The sequence below is a fragment of the Homarus americanus genome, unplaced genomic scaffold, assembly GCF_018991925.1.
Source record: "Homarus americanus isolate GMGI-L3 unplaced genomic scaffold, GMGI_Hamer_2.0 scaffold38618, whole genome shotgun sequence".
NCBI lineage: Eukaryota > Metazoa > Arthropoda > Malacostraca > Decapoda > Nephropidae > Homarus > Homarus americanus.
The window spans coordinates 39,254-56,236 of NW_024745077.1; the positions used below are offsets into that span (position 1 = coordinate 39,254).

Consider the following 16,983-nt stretch of genomic DNA (forward strand, 5'->3'; position numbering starts at 1 on the left):
CACACACTATAAAGCTGAATTTGGGTGAAGAGCGATTCTTGTATCCCCTTAACGTCTTAAAGTTGACCGACTCCTGCTGCCAGTCACCACCACTACCCACCTGTACCACCACCACCACCACCAGTACCACCACAACTACCACCACCACACCACCACCACAACCAGTACCAGCAGTACCACCACAACCACAACAACCACTGTCACCCTCTAATAACCACCACCACAATTACCACCACCAATACCACAACTACCACCATTACCCCACTACCACCACTTACCCGTAACCCCTAACAATGAAAATAGTATACAGTATACATACAGCATACAGTATACTAACTCTTCAGTATACAAGAAGACACTGAACTCCACCACCTTCACTTCCTCAATGGTAAAGTCAGGTCCCTGTACCCATTTACAATTGGGTGGACTAGGAGTGCCTGGGAACGAACCAGCGACCCCATAAAACGTAATTACCCTACGACAATTCTTCCCTTAAAACGTAATTAATACCGGATTATCAAAAGTCCATACCAAACACCATTAATCGAGCTCGCGATACATGACCGAACAGCCTTAATCCCCCCGCTTAAAATAATCGGATATCAACTATTAACCCGATAACCCGATAAGGAATAGCGTGTTAATGAACTTGTCTCAACTCCTAGGAAGACAGTGCACACTTGACAAGTTCTCAGATCATTCGTCATCACTTCACACACACACATTTAACTCTAATCAACTCTTCATAATTAATACCAAACTTCTCCCTCCCCTCTCCTTCCCCCCTCCCCTCTCTCCTTCCCCCCCCTCCCTCCCCCCTCCCCTCCTCCTTCCCCCCCTCCCCTCTCCTTCCCCCCTCCCTCTCCCCCCTCCCCCCTTCTCTCCAAACACCGTATTCTAAAACAAGCTCCAGAGTGAACTTGACAACCTCTTGTTATGAGATATTCAATACCAACCAACACAATTTCTCCCTTATTATACCCCCACCAACTCTGTATCTCACTCTAACAAAGTGCTGAGTTAATGTACTGGGCGAGTGTGTGTCTGTGTTTGTCTGTTTCTATGTCTGTGTGTTTTATATTTGAATGTCTGTCTGTCTGTCTGTCTGTGTTTTTATAATGGTGATTTAACCCACTGTCTTTCTGTCTGTCTGTCTGTCTAATGTTTCTGGAATGATGACCTAACGAGTGAAAGTTCTGTCTGTCTGTCTGTCTCTAATAGATACTGTATAACCTTATTCTCTTTCTCTCTATCTCTTTCCATCCCCCTATCTGTCTCTGTCTCTCTCTCCTTTCTCTATCTCCTTTCCATCATCCATCTAGCTATCTCTCTCTATCTTCGTCTGGTTGGCAGTGGTTGGCAGGACATGAGATGGATGAGTGAAGGATAACGAGAAAATAAAGCAAAATAAATAAGAAAGAGAACAACAGGACAAATGAAAATATAAAAAGGAAAGAAAAAAGAAAAAAAAAAGACTAATTAACTCTCCTCTCCCCAACAAACTCATTTCAGTTCTCATTACACCTGAACACAAACACAAAAACAAACAAACAAACAAACTGTATATATATGTTACTCCTGCTAGACGTACATTAGGTCAGCCCTGGAGAAGGTCACAAGGGTCCAGGAGCCCTTCAGAGGTCAATCTCAAATTACAGTGTTACTCAGGTCAAAACATCTAAGCATATTTCATTAAAATTGGTTTGACGTCAAAAGAATGATTGTGTTTAAAAGATTCCTGACAGGTGTAAAGACAGAGTAATAGACAGGTAAATAGATAGTAAGACAGACAGACAGTAAAACATACATAGACAGAGATCCAGAAAATTCATTACAACCTAACCTAACCTAACCTAACCTAACCTAACCTAACCTAACCTAACCTAACCTAACCTAACCTGAGTAAGACAAGGAACACAACTAAAGAGAATGACTAACACACACACACACACACACACACACACACACACACACACACACACACACACACACACACACACACACACACACACACGGGCTTAATGAAGGTGAGGTTATTATACAGAATAGTAAGGTAACCTCTCTCTATATCTCTCTCTCACACCAATACAGTCTCTCTCTCTCTCTCTCTCTCTCTCTCTCTCTCTCTCTCTCTCTCTCTCTCATGCACACAAGCGCAGTCTCTCTCTTTCTCTTTCTCTCTCCCTCTCATGCCCACAAAGGCGCAGTCTCTCTCTCTCTCTTGCCACATACATATTAATTTTATTTCTCACTAAATCCTTCTCTATTATTTCTCAAGGCACAACAAATACCTGACACATTTACGTGGATTCTCTCTATTGCAGACATAAATATCTCTCATTTAAAATTAACTCTCATAAAAGGTGCTCTTTCTCATTCTCTCTCTCTCAAAACGTCTCTCAATATCTCACATAAATTGTCTCTGTCTCTTACACAAATCTCCCTCAATTTCTCACACACATATCTCCTATCTCCCACACGTCAGGAGAGAGAGAGCATAAAGACGAAAGGAAAAAAGATCCAATAATCCATAAATACGAATTGGAGAAAAAGGGAAAATAGAGAGAAGAAAGATGGAATTGGCAGCGTGGATAAAAGATGAGAATAAGAGAAGATGGAGAAGAAAGATGGGATAGACAGTACGTGAATAAAAGACGAGAATAAGGGAAGAGAGAGACAAAGATAGATAAAACTGACATAGTAAAAATAAAGACGTAAGAATTTAAAGATAAGAAACAAGGACATAAACTTTCATATCTACAGTGAAACCTTTATTTAACGGACTATATGGAGAGAAAAATCCGTTATATAGAGGAGTCCGGTATATAGAGGAGTCTGGTATATGGAGGAGTCCGGTATATAGAGGAATCCGGTATATGGATGAGTCCGGTATATATAGGAGTCCGGTATATAGAGGAGTCCGGTATATAGAGGAGTCCGGTATATAGAGGTTTCACTGTACTCGCAAATGAGAATAATGAATGAATATCGTGTCCCTTCAGATTATTTACAGCTACAAAGACAAATACATTGTTGTTTTGTTTCTAAAAAAATATTAGACACTAAGGGAGCAGCTGCCAGGTGTTATGTTCTGTCAGCTTGTTCGATGTCAGATTTATGTGTGTGTGTGTGTGTGTGTGTGTGTGTGTGTGTGTGTGTGTGTGTGTGTGTGTGTGTGTGTGTGTGTGTGTGTGTGTTGCTTTTGTATGTGTGTTTTAGTTTGTTTTATTTTTTCTGTATAACACTACACAAATATCATCACCCATAATTATATAAACACAAATACATAAGTTCATATAAATCAACCGCATTAAAGCTGAATATCTCCTGTATATACCATAATTAAACAAACACATTCTCAGGTATACAGAAAAAATACATCAATCATAAATCACTGTATAATAAAACTACTGAATTATCTTGTATTACGTAGATATGTCAGATTTTATAGACTACAGTAACTTAATATTTAGTTCTGTAGTGTCTGAGAATTTCTAAACACACACACACTGATGGCCTAACACCTGGTCTGGCATCCACTAATTAACCTGTGTATTATTTTTTACCTGTACGTTCAAAAAACTCAAACGTTATTTAATCACAAAGACAAGACATAAGGAACACCAATTACAGTGTGAGAACCTCTATTTAACGGACTTTTTGAGGTTAGATTCCGTTATATAGAGGTTCGTTAGCTGTGGACCCTCTATATAACGGACTATACCCGTTAGTGATATCCGTTAAATGGAGGGTTTATTGTACACACACACACACACAGTTTAAGCCTCTACATCTTAATCGGGACAACATAACACTCGTCTCCATTATATTATGAACACTGATAACTACACAGGATAACCAGTTCTCTCCTATTGGCTCCTGTACACGAAGCAAACTACGCCATCTCGCCGTAGTTCAAATTTACTGGGAAATTTTCATCTCTGTTTGTAAGGTTATGGAAGAGGGAAGAAAGAGTTGGTTCTTTACATTGTATACTTGGAGATAACGGGAGATATTTCTTCTTGTATCTCTTTTATAACTGCGAGGCACTTGGAGATGTCGGGAGAGATAGTTCTTCTTGTATCTCTTTTAAAACTGAGAGAAAAAACGCTTGGAGATACCGGGAGGGAGATTCTTTCTTGTATCTCTTATAAAACTGGGAGGAGAAGCACTTGGAGATATGGAGATCTCTACCGTCAACAGCGAAGGAAAATACTGTCGAATATTTACCCAACAATGTAAAAATTACACTTCCAAACCCTTTTTTTTCCTTTCGCCGGTAAACACACTCGTTACAGCTGAAGAATACTCAGGAAAACCAGAGCTACACACACACACACACACAAACACAGACACTTCCTCGACACTGAAAAAAAAAATCAACTGGGGGTGTTAACTCTGCCAGTAATATTCCTTACAACAAAAACATAAATGCGCGGGAACACTGGGACGTCTTGTTGACATCCTTAAATTGCGCGGGAAAAATCACGTGGTGGTTCGTAGTGGTGTGGGGGCAGAGAGGTGGTGTGTGTAGGCCCCGAGACACAGAAGGATCTAGGCATTACATCAGTGGCCTCTCGTACATAACACGGCTTTACTGCTCCCTCCGCTCTCTCTACCGTACCGTAAGGCTCGAGATGGCACACCTCCCAGAGCTTAAATTAAACCCCTCGTATCTCATAAAGTGGATATACATCACTTCCTTTAATATCTAAGGAAATATTAATCATAATCCGAGTATTTTTCTGTAATAGCTTAAGATGTTTTATTCATTCATCCATGCTGTTAAGTTTTAGGGTTGCATTGTTTACAAATTATCAGTACGTGTTAAGAGGAGCTGATGAAGGCACGCAATACTATATAACGCTGGCCCCTCCTCCTTGTTGGGTCTGTGAGGGAGCGACGGTGTCCACGATGAGTGAATGTCAGGAGACCTTTTGATCGTCTCAGTGTGGAAATATTGAACACAGGAGGTGAATGCACAACTCGAGAGAGAGAGAGAGAGAGACAGAGAGGGAGTGAGAGAAAGGAGGAGAAGAGTTGTACGCTACCACTACCGGGGCTGAGGCTACTGAGCTCTGTCTGGCGGCGGCGTCACTGACTGCCTGGCCCTGGCCTCCCTCCACTCCACCACCACCACCACTACCACAACCACCACCACCACCTCCACCTACACTCCCTCCCTCTCTCTGCCTCTCACATATACTTATACATGTACACGTATACACACAGAGGCACACACGGACATTACCTTCCCTCTCTCCCTCTCTCTCCCCTCTCTCTCCTCCCCTCCCTCTCTCCCTCCCTCTCTCTCCCTCCCTCTCTTTGTTTGCCTGATTCCCGCCTTACATACTGTATATACATAAACATACACACGCACGTGCACTTAAACTCACTCACACTATACCACTAACGCCTCTCTCTCTCTCTCTCTTTTTTTTTTTTTTTTTTTTTCTTAAACACACACAATACACTCATCAATTAGTCATTAAGCCTCACGTTTCAACACACTTTCAGTCAATCAATCATACCGCCATTATTACATGTCTGAGGGATGGCGACCACAGCCCTCCTACCCTTAGTTTTACCCATTAATATCTCAACCATTATCTCCTCATCCCTAATTATATGACACCCACTTCATATCCACATCTCTACCATATCCACACCTTCCTACTATATCCACATCTCTACCATATCCACACCTTCCTACTATATCCACATCTCAACCATATCCACACCACTTCACCACATCCATCCACACGTTTCCCTAAAGCAAGAAACTGGTGGGCATGACTCACTCTCTGTCCGCTCGAGGTGGCAGAAGAAATGAAAACAAATGAACAGATGACTCGAGTGTGGCCAAGTGATGCATAAACAACACCCGACAATACCCGACAATACAAAACAGCCGACAATACCCGACAATACCCGAAAACAGCCGACAATACCCGACAATACCCGACAATAGCCGAAAACAGCCGACAATAGCTGATAACAGCCGACAACAGCCGACAATAGCCGATAACAGCCGACAACAGCCGACAATAGCCGATAACAGCCAACAATAGCCGACAATAGCCGATATAACAGCCGACAATAGCCGATAAAAGCCGACAATAATCAATAACAGCCGACAATACCCGACAATAGAAGGAATATTATTCGACTTTTTTATTATCCTTCTGGAGGTTGGGGAAGGGTGGGTGAGGGTGAGGAGAAGGGCAGGGAGAAGAGATGGGGGAGGATGGAGAGATGAGGAAGAGAAGAAAGGGATGAGGATATTATGCTATCAATGATGTTAACTCTACAGGAAATATTTTGATTAATCTCTTAACTTACGGGAACAACAGGACTGCAATACAGATTTGGGTTAATATACGATTTAATTTTTTTAACTTACGATTATTTTTTTTTCACGTAAACTGTTGAGAAATAAGGTGTTGTTGGGTTAATTGTAGAGTAAATATTCACGTTAGAAAAGAATTAAAATTTATCAATGTATTTAAATGTGAGGGAAAAAATAGTGAAACCTCCATATACCGGACTTTTCTCTCCATATCATCTGTTATATGGAGGTGTCACATTTAACGGACCCTCGATATAAGGGAATTTCATCCCTCTCTAATCCATTACAGGGAGGTATCACACATAACAAACCCTCTCAATAACGGACTCACCATATAATCCGTTAAAAAGAGGGGTTTATTAACTATATCCAGACATATGGCTCAATCTACGACAACTCCCACACGATAGATATTACATGACTTAAAAGAGAAGACAATTGTAAACACTAAACACAATGGGTCACTCCTCTGTGTTGACAACTATTAGGTGCTGACGTCAAGGGAGACGCCGCAGTCAGGAAGTCATAACAGGGAGAGAGGGAGGAGGGAGGGAGGGAGAGGGAGAAGAGGAGAGGGGGAGAGAGATTCATAGTAGGGAGAGAATGTGTTTGTCAGGTGTGTGTGCGTGTGTGTGTGTGTGTGTGTGTGTGTGTGTGTGTGTGTGTGTGTGTATGTGTGTGTGTGTGTGTGTGTGTGTGTGTGTGTGTGTGTGTGTGTGTCGTGACCTATACCTGTGTGGAGTGACTCCAGACAAAATGTAAACAAACGGTTCAAGGTGACTTCGCGCGTGTAAACAAGAGGCTCATAGTGAGGCGCTTGAGGGTAAACAACTTCTTGCTTTCCTCTTAGCATGAAGATGCAGTACAAAATCTGCTCTCTCTCTCTCTCTCTCTCTCTCTCTCTCTCTCTCTCTCTCTCTCTCTCTCTCTTCATCTCCCTCCTCCTTCCCTCCAGACGTCCACCCTCTCCATGATCATTCCTGAAACCATATCTCACTTCCTTCCTTCCCTCCCTCCCTCCCTCACTTCCTCTTCCCTCCACTCATTTCCCTCACAGCCAGCTATTTCCCCTTCCTTCTCCTCCTCCCACCCACCCGCCTTCCCTTACTTCGTCCACCCTCCCCTCCTCCCCTTTGACCTTGGGAGGAAGGAGGTCACGCCATCAGAATGCAGGACGAGGCGTGGAAGGATCCTTGATACGAATCTCGGATCCTACACGACAAGGATTCCCCGGCGTGTGTGGGGTGTGGGCGTGATGGGCTGGGTGTGGGCGTGATGGGTGGGTGTGGGCGTGATGGGTTGGGTGTGGGCGTGATGGGTGGGACGTGGGAGTTATAGATGGAACGGAACAAATATATGAGAGAGAGAAACAAACATTCACAAAATAACATAACCTCGACTTTCCTGTCTCCCAGTTATTGACCAAGTCCCCCCCCACCCCTCTGTCCCTTCCACACCCTCTTCCCTCCCAAACCCCTCCCCTACAATCCCCTCCCAACACCCTCTTCCCTCCCCTACCCCAATATTCCCCTTCCCTACCTCCTTTCCCTCCACCTACCCCCTCCCCAATCTCCCTACCCTCTTCCCCTCCTTAGCTGCCCCCACCCACCTGTAATTAATGTTGTCAATCACTCGGTATTAATAAAACTCTTCCTGTCATATTATTAAAAAAAGGTGAACGGAATTGACACGAGGCAGAGTAATATATAATGTAATATATAATGTAATCTTACAGATGATGTATATTTTTAATACGGTCATAAACTGAAGGTGACTGATATATTATGTAAAATTCACCCACTTTACGAATCATTACATGAAATATTCCTTTAAAATGTATTCTAATATGAGGAAATTAAATAAAAATAATAATAATTAAAATAGCGACTCGAGGACAACTGGATAAGCACTAGGCGGTTTAAGATATCATTTTAACTACAATCATCGTTTACCTACCGATTATAACACTTCTGTTGCACTTAGAATATAACATAGCCTTAACACCTTCCTCTTAAATAAATCTAAGTAGCGTAGGGATGTTAAACGTGGTGATATAAGCGAGTTTTAATATAATTCAAGTTACCCTTAAAACACTCTCAGGCTGTGTCCGTTTCTTCTTATCGTAGAAAATGGTCCCACTTTCCTCTGTAGCGTGAACTAACTTACTACACTGTTTTCCGTCCTGTAGCGTATGTATTCACCTTTAAAACTGTATTATGTAGCTTATATTCTTACTAAACTACAAAAATTAAATAGTACTTTCTATCACACGAATCAATCTCTATCTATCACACGACCAGTAATCTTCACAATGTTTCGTATTTCTGAGAATTCGTAAAAAAAAAGTAATAAAAATAAGGACAACTTTCTTTCCTGCCATTTTCCTCACGATCAATAATACCTCCGACCTACCAAACTTTTCCTCCTTTACCTTCGTTATCATTCGCTATCCCCCCCTGGCTATCACCCACGCCCACCACATAATACGATAGCTCCCCGGGTTATGATATCGCAACTGTATTCTAATTTTCATAATGGATTTAGTATCGTAGGTATGGATACTAGGATAACATCAAGGTATATAACGAAGGTAGAGATTGTGGATGTGGGAGGGAGGGGGGGTAGTTAGTTATGGGTAAAGGACATTTATTCTAACAGATGCCGTGGTTATGGTCGTGTTTAGGACATTGAGTGATGTTATTATTAGGACATCAGTACCTTATGACACGTTGAGGATTTTGTTATGGTTGGGACATTCAGCTTAAGAGATATCGTGGTTTGGGACACCTATACATCCAGCCGACGTGGTTAAGGACATGGTTATGGTCATGGTTAGGACACTTACCTCGGAGACGATATAGTTTGGACATCAACTTAGAGAAACCGTAATTGAGACACGTACCTTACAGAGAGTCGTGATTCTGGACATGGGACATTCACACTTACCTTGGACACGTCGTGGTTGTGAGCGTTGCGTGGGACACCGTCTAGAGAGGACATGTCAATCATCTGGGAGGCGCTGACAGGTGGGACACTGTCATCGTAACGAGACTTCTGTTGACAAGAAGAGAAAGAGAAACGAATTTTAATCAGCTGTTTGGTTAGGTTAGGTTAAGATACGTTAGGTTAAAGTATAGTAGGTTAGGTTTAGGTGAGGTCAAGTTAGGTCAGGGTTAGGTTAGGTCAAGATACGTTAGGTTAAAGTATAGTAGGTTAGGTTTATTAGTGGGTTAGGTCAGTTAGGTTAGGTTAAGATACGTTAGGTTAAAGTATAGTAGGTTAGGTTTAGGTGAGGTGTTAGGTCAGGGTTAGGTTAGGTCAAGATACGTTAGGTTAAAGTATAGTAGGTTAGGTTTAGGTTAGGTCAAGTTAGGTCAGGGTTAGGTTAGGTCCCGGTTAACCACAAGGATCCAGGGTCCAAGGGTCCATGGTCATAAAGACAAAGTGGGCCATAACTTCAAATTTAGGAGGAAACAGGTGACTATTGACCTTATACCTGACGTAATTGCTTGACTTCCAGGTGTACAGGTTCATTAAAAGCTACTTATATTTGTGTGATTTATGACGCTCACATGATGCCAGAAAATACACCCCCCACACACACACACACCGGTTCCAATATCGTAGCAATATATTAGTAAACTCTAAGGTAAGATGCCTCCAGTTTTGACCTGAGAGAGAGAGAGAGAGGGAGAGAGAGAGAGAGAGAGAGAGAGAAATCTACCCTCGTATCTACCAAAGGCCTAAACATCAATGCACCACCATTGATTACTTCCTCCTCCTTCGCCTCTTTCTCCTTTGCCTTCTCTCCTCCTCTCTCTCTCCTCCTCCTTCCCTCCTCCTCCCCAGAAGAGAAACAGAGACAGAACGTATCTTTGAGAAGTTGAAAGTTGATTGGTTGAATCCTGAAGAGATCCTTAAGAACCTGAGCGTTGATTGGTCGACGCCTGAACAAACTTTAATAACCTGAGTGTTGATTGGTCGACGCCTGAAGAGATCCTTAAAAACCTGAGCGTTGATTGGTCGACATCTGAACAGGCAACTATACAAGGTTCTCTGATTGGCCAAGGCAGCTTCATATAATAGGCTTCACTGAGTAGGTTTTAAAAGACACAAAAATGGACTTTCGTGACAACATTAAATGGCAGGAAGATCTGATTTCCTCTATTTATTTATACGATCAGATAAGAGGGAGGGAGGGAGGGGAGGGAGGGGAGGATGCAGGAGGAGGGAGGTAGAGGGAAATCATGACTGTTTCACTATACACACACACACACACACACACACACACACACACACACGAGAGAGTATTTTAATTGGCACTACATAATGGCACTGGTCACTGGTCAAAACATCATTAATTATACCCATCTTGGCACTGTCCTTGGCACTGTCGTCAGTCCTGTGCCTTCAAGATGTTCCGCTAAATTAACTGCCTCGTTAATATCTTGTTTATGTTCATTGTTTATTGTGTTTAATGGTGTAAACAAAACAAAACAAACACATAGAGGTATAATACACACACACACACACACACACACACACACACACACACACACACACACACACACACACACACACACAGGTACTTGGCAAGTAGACATGATCGAGTGAGTCATGAACACTCTCTCTCCTCCTCCTCCCTTCTACCCGCATCTCTTGAAGATAAGGAAAATAAAAGATAAAACAAGAGGAAGAAAATCGGAGGAGGAGGAGGAGGAGGAGGAGGAGGGAGGAGGAGGAGGAGGAGAGACACATATCAAAGCGTCAGTCTGGTGAGAGCTATAAATAGAACACCTCTCATACGCCCCTCTCACCTCCACCTCTCTCTCATACGCCCCTCTCACTCCTTCTCCACCTCCCATACGCCCCCTCCCACCCTTCTCCCTCTCCACCCCTCTCACCACCCTCACCTCCCACGCCCTCTCCACCTCACCTCACCTCCCACGCCCTCCCACTCCCTGTCATACCCTCTCTCTCTCCCCATTACCTGCAGACCGCCCTCCTCACCTCACCTCACCTCCTCTCACGCCCTCCACCTCCTCTCATACGCCCTCCTCACTCACCTCACCTCCCATACGGCCCTCCCACCACCACCATACGCCCTCCCACCCCCTCTCACACACCCTCTCTCCCCATACCTTGCATACGCCCCTCTCACTCACTCACCTCACCTTCCATGCTCTCACCTCACCTCCCACAGCCCTCACTCACCACTCACCATACACCTCTCACTCTCATACACCTCTTCCCCATTACCAGATACGCCCTTCCACTCTTTCCTCACCTCTCATACGCCCTTCACTCACTTCCACTCCACTCTCCTTCACTCATCTCCCTCTCACTCCACTCTCCTTCCACTCCCTTCACCCACCTCTCACTCACTTTCTCCCATATGTTTTACAAAGATAAAACATAAAAGAAATAATGAAATAAAAATAATAATGATGTGAGGGGTGAGGAAGGGGGGAGGGGGGGGGGAGGGGGGGGGAGGAGGAGGAGAGGGGAGAAGAGGAGGAGGAGGAGGAGGGAGGGAGGAGGAGAAGGAGGGGGGAGGGAGGAGAGGAGGAGGAGGAGGAAGGTGAGGGAGGAGGGAGGAGGAGGACGAGGAGGAGGAGGGGAGGAGGAGGGGAGGGAGAGGAGAGGAGAGGAGGAGGAGGAGGAGGAGGAGGAGAGGTGAGGGGAGAAGAGGAGGAGGGAGGGAGGAGAGAGGTGAGGGGAGGGGAGAAGAGGAGGAGGAGAGGAGGTGAGGGGGAGAGGAGGAGAGGAGAGGAGAGAGGAGGAGAGGAGGGGAGGGGAGGGAGGAGAGGGAGGAGGAGGAGGAGGAGGAGAGAAGGAGAGGGGGGAGAGAGGAGGAGGAGGACGAGGAGAGAAGGTGGTGAGGGGAGAAGAGGAGGAGGAGGAGGAGGAGGAGGTGAGGGGGGAGATGAGGGGAGAAGGGAGGAGGAGGAGGAGGAGGAGAGGTGAGGGGGAGAAGAGGAGGAGGAGGAGGACGAGGAGAGAAGGTGAGGGGAGAAGAGGAGGAGGAGGAGGCATAGAAAGGTAGGAGGGGAAGGAGGTAGAGAAGTGGAGTAAAAAAAAATGCCATCTAGCAAAACAAAAATATAGTGACGTCACAGAAAATATAGTGACGTCACATTGTCATGGCGGAGCATTTATTTATAACATACATACATACATACATACATACATACATACATACATACATACATACATACATACATACATACATACATACATACATACATACAGGCGCCAAGAGAAACTCGTCAACCTATCAGTAGATAACACGTTAATTAAGGTGACAGATGTAAGTGTCGGAGGTGTGTCAGGTATGTCAGAAGTAAGATATCAAGTGTGTCAAGTGTCAGGTGTGTCTAGTGTCAGATGTGTCTAGTGTCAGGTATGTCAGAAGTAAGGTGTCTAGTGTCAGATGTGTCTAGTGTCAGGTGTGTCTAGTGTCAGGTGTGTCTAGTGTCAGATGTGTCTAAGTGCCAGGTGTGTTAATAAGTCTGGGGTGTCAGGTGTCCAGTGTCAATCCCTCACTGAATCCCCCAATACGTCCTAATCCCATAAAAATTCCCATTAATCCTCAATTTTCCCGAAATCCCCCAATAAAGCCAATATATTAAACCCTATATCACCATGTAAATCCCTTAATCCTGAACTCTCGTTAATCCTCAGTTGAGAGAGAGAGAGAGAGAGAGAGAGTGTATGTGTGTGTGTGTGTGTGTACAGTAGATGTGCGTATCTATGCCTACTTTTAGCGTCCTTAGCAACCGGATTCTGGCGTGTTGATTGGTCGATGGTTGCTAAGAGAGCTACCTACCTGACTTACCTAGCAACAAGCAACCAATCAACACCCAAGGATTACATCTGGTTGCTAAGGACGCTAAAAGGGGGCGGGGTTTGGTTGTATCAGCTGGTCTATCAACACACTTGTTGTTTATAAGCAACAGGAGCTAAGAGTCCCATAACCTCACCTCTCACACTGGTTTCTCACCTCTCACACAATTCTCTCACCTCTCACACTGGTTTCTCACCTCTCACACAATTCTCTCACCTCTCACACCCAGATGAAAATAAATTTGCCACAGGTAAAAAATTAAACCGACATTTCATCCACCTGTCCACCCTCTCTACCTGTTCATAATAAGTTAATTACTAATCCCTACCTTAAATTATGGACAATTAGTACCCAGACTACCATATCTACTAGAGTAAAGATGTTAATATTCTGAAGTTAATATATCTAACATGTTTTACAGGTAAGAATATTAATACTCTTTGGGCTAAAGAATTTAACACATCAATGAGTAAATATTTTAACACATTCCGTAGTTAAAATATTCAACAAATTCCAGTGAAAATATTCGTCGCAATACAATGTTGAAATATTTAACACAATTTAACACAATTTAGCTTAGAGATATTTAACCTTACAGACAAAAAAGTAAAAACATTCAATTTAGCTTAGAGATATTTAACCTTACAGACAAAAAAGTAAAAAAAACATTCCAATGTTAATGTTAAAATAATAATCTTTACATCTGTTAATGGTTAATTTCAGGAAAGATTAACATAAGCTCACAAAGGCAACTAACACACGCTTGGAAAATACGAGAATGATAATAATTACAAACAGACGTGATAATTGCTATAGAAGAGGTAGTTTACATAATAACGAGGGGAGAGGGGGAGGGAGTTAAGTGAGGGAGGGAGGGAAGGAAGGAAGGGGGAGAAGGGAGGGAGAGGGTTACTGGGAGGGAAGGAAGGGAGGAGGGAAGGAGGAAGAGAAGAAAAGGGTTAATGCGAAGGAAGGAGGGAAGAAGGAAAGGAGGGAGTGAGGGAGGAAGGGAGTGAGGGAGGGAGGGAAGCATTGATTAGATTAGATAAGGTAAATTAAGGTAAGCTAAGGAAAGGTTAGGTTAGGTTAGGTTAGGTTAGGTTAGGTTAATCATATCACAAGTCAGAAAAATTTATTACCCATTATCCCACCTTGCCTGAACCAGCTGTCTCGAGCCACCTAACCAGCTGGCCTAGTTATTAATATGGGAGTCTCAAAGACACATGTGTATATATATAGTCACATCTGCACACGTCGTCAGTCACGCTCATAAATCACACCAGGAGTGACGTGTTGTCATCCTCGTCCAATACACAAACACTAACTGGCAACCCTCTACCATACATACATACATACATACATACATACATACATACATACATACACACATACATACATACATACATACCCCGATACATACATACCCCGATACATACATACATACAGAAAGAACATACCAATTTACGTGAAGATTAGACACCCCAGCTTATTTCACTTGATGATTAAGCACCCTAATCTAACCTAACCTAACCTAATCTAACCTAACCTAACCTAATCTAACCTAACCTAATCTAATCTAACCTAACCCACCAAGTAGCAAGCGTTAGGATGTTTTAATCATCAGGTGAAATAAAAAGCAAGGGGTGTCTAATGTTCAGGTGATCATAGTTATCACTCGCTACCCACACATCTACCATCTGGGTACGTGGTCTCAACAGGGCATGTTCACCCCCTACCCTTCCCCTACCTCAACAGGGCATGGATACCCCCTACACTTCCTCTACCTCAACAGGGCATGGATACCCCCTACCCTTCCCCTACCTCAACAGGGCATGGATACCCCCTACCCTTCCCCTACCTCAACAGGGCATGGATACCCCCTACCCTTCCCCTACCTCAACAGGGCATGGATACCCCCTACCCTTCCCCTACCCTCCTTCCCCCTCCCTTGGGATCAACTACCCAATGATTCGCTCGTTAAAAATATTTCACCTGCCAACTCTGGGGAGGGGGAGGCAGGAAGGGGAGGGGGTTATGGGAGGAGGAAGAAGGAGGACAAGAAGGAGAAGGAGGGGAGGAAGGAAAGAAGAGAAGGAAGGGGAAGGGAAAATCTTAAATGCACGAATGATTGAGAATTTACGAAACACACACACACACACACACACACACACACACACACACACACACACACACACACACACACACACACACACACACACACACACACACACAACACTCTTGACGTGGCATAAATAGACGTGTTCCCGAGATTGCCAACAGATCAGTCTCGCCATATTATTAAACCTTTATAAGATATAAAAAAAAAATACTTATATTCTCCCGGTAAAAAATATTATACTTTTGGCGGGAAATAGTAGTTTGTGGTTTTAATTACGTAGTGAATTAATCCTTGAGTACGGTATTAACTCTTTGAGTACGGTCATTAACCCTTTGAGTACGGTACTAAACCTTTGAGTACTGTCATTAACCTTTTGAGTACTGTATTAACCCTCCGAGTACTGTATTACCCCTTTGAGTACTGTATTACCCCTTTGAGTACGGTGTCAACCCCCCCTGAGTACAATTATTAGCCCAAAGTATCATATTTGCTTGAGTACGATGATTAAAGTTGTATTTAACCACAACAACTACAACCAAACTCTGTAAACAAGAATACAACTGGAACACGAATCAACGAAAGTTCGTAAACAAAACAATCCATATGTGTAAACAAAATCACGAATGGAGGAAATACCTGGAAGTATCTCAATGTCTGTAAACAATAAAGTACACATTCATGACGGTTGGTACTTACGTATTTCTTAGGCAGACAACCACAGAGATCACAGGGATAAAACAAGCCCACTAGTCCTCCTTGTCTGCCTTCCTCTTCCTCCTCCTCCTCCTCCTCGTTCTTCCTGTCTCCTTTAACCTCTGCGGCGAGGGAGGAGGAGGCGGCGGCAGCGTGGGCAGGTAGGATAGGTTTCTTTCTCCTCCGACGCACCCTGGAGGGCCCGGCGTACATGTAGTTGCTGAATCTACGCCGGGAGTGACGCACGATGCTTACCCAGTCAATCATGGTGGTGGTGTGGTGCTAGTGGTGTGGTGCTAGTGGTGTGGTGCTAGTGGTGTGGTATTATTGGTGGTGTGGTGCTAGTAGTGTGGTATTATTGGTGGTGTGGTGCTAGTAGTGTGGTATTATTGGTGGTGTGGTGCTAGTGGTGTGGTATTATTGGTGGTGTGGTGCTAGTGGTGTGGTATTATTGGTACAGTGAAGCTAGTAATGTTGTGTGGTTTTAATGGTGCTGGTAGTGTGGTTGTGGTGTGGTGTGGTGTTATTGGTGCATTGAAGTTAGTAGTGTGGTGTGGCTCTGATGGCGCTAGTAGTGTGGTGTGGTGTTAGTGGTGTAATGACGCTAAGGGTGTGATAGTAACGGTGGTGTTGTTATGTAGCAGTAATAGTGGTAGTAGTAACAGCAATAACAGTAATAGTGGTAATGGTGGTGTGGTGCTAGTGGTGTGGTATTATTGGTACAGTGAAGCTAGTAATGTTGTGTGGTTTTAATGGTGCTGGTAGTGTGGTTGTGGTGTGGTGTGGTGTTATTGGTGCATTGAAGTTAGTAGTGTGGTGTGGCTCTGATGGCGCTAGTAGTGTGGTGTGGTGTTAGTGGTGTAATGACGCTAAGGGTGTGATAGTAACGGTGGTGTTGTTATGTAGCAGTAATAGTGGTAGTAGTAACAGCAATAACAGTAATAGTGGTAATGAACTTGTTACTAATAGATGACG

General features: G+C 43.7%; 1 protein-coding gene across 1 annotated transcript in view; it reads right to left on the bottom strand.

The window, feature by feature from the left end:
• LOC121878570 overlaps window positions 1-16,344 on the bottom strand; it is a 32,555-nt gene extending 16,211 nt beyond the window's left edge. Inside the window, exons 1-2 of the mRNA XM_042384907.1 lie at window positions 16,012-16,344; window positions 9,252-9,403 (exon numbers count right to left, since the gene is read on the bottom strand). Of these exons, the coding sequence (XP_042240841.1) occupies window positions 9,252-9,403; window positions 16,012-16,275 (416 nt within the window). The 5' untranslated portion in view covers window positions 16,276-16,344. The remainder of the gene's footprint in view (window positions 1-9,251; window positions 9,404-16,011) is intronic.
• Between the last annotated feature and the right edge of the window lie 639 nt (window positions 16,345-16,983).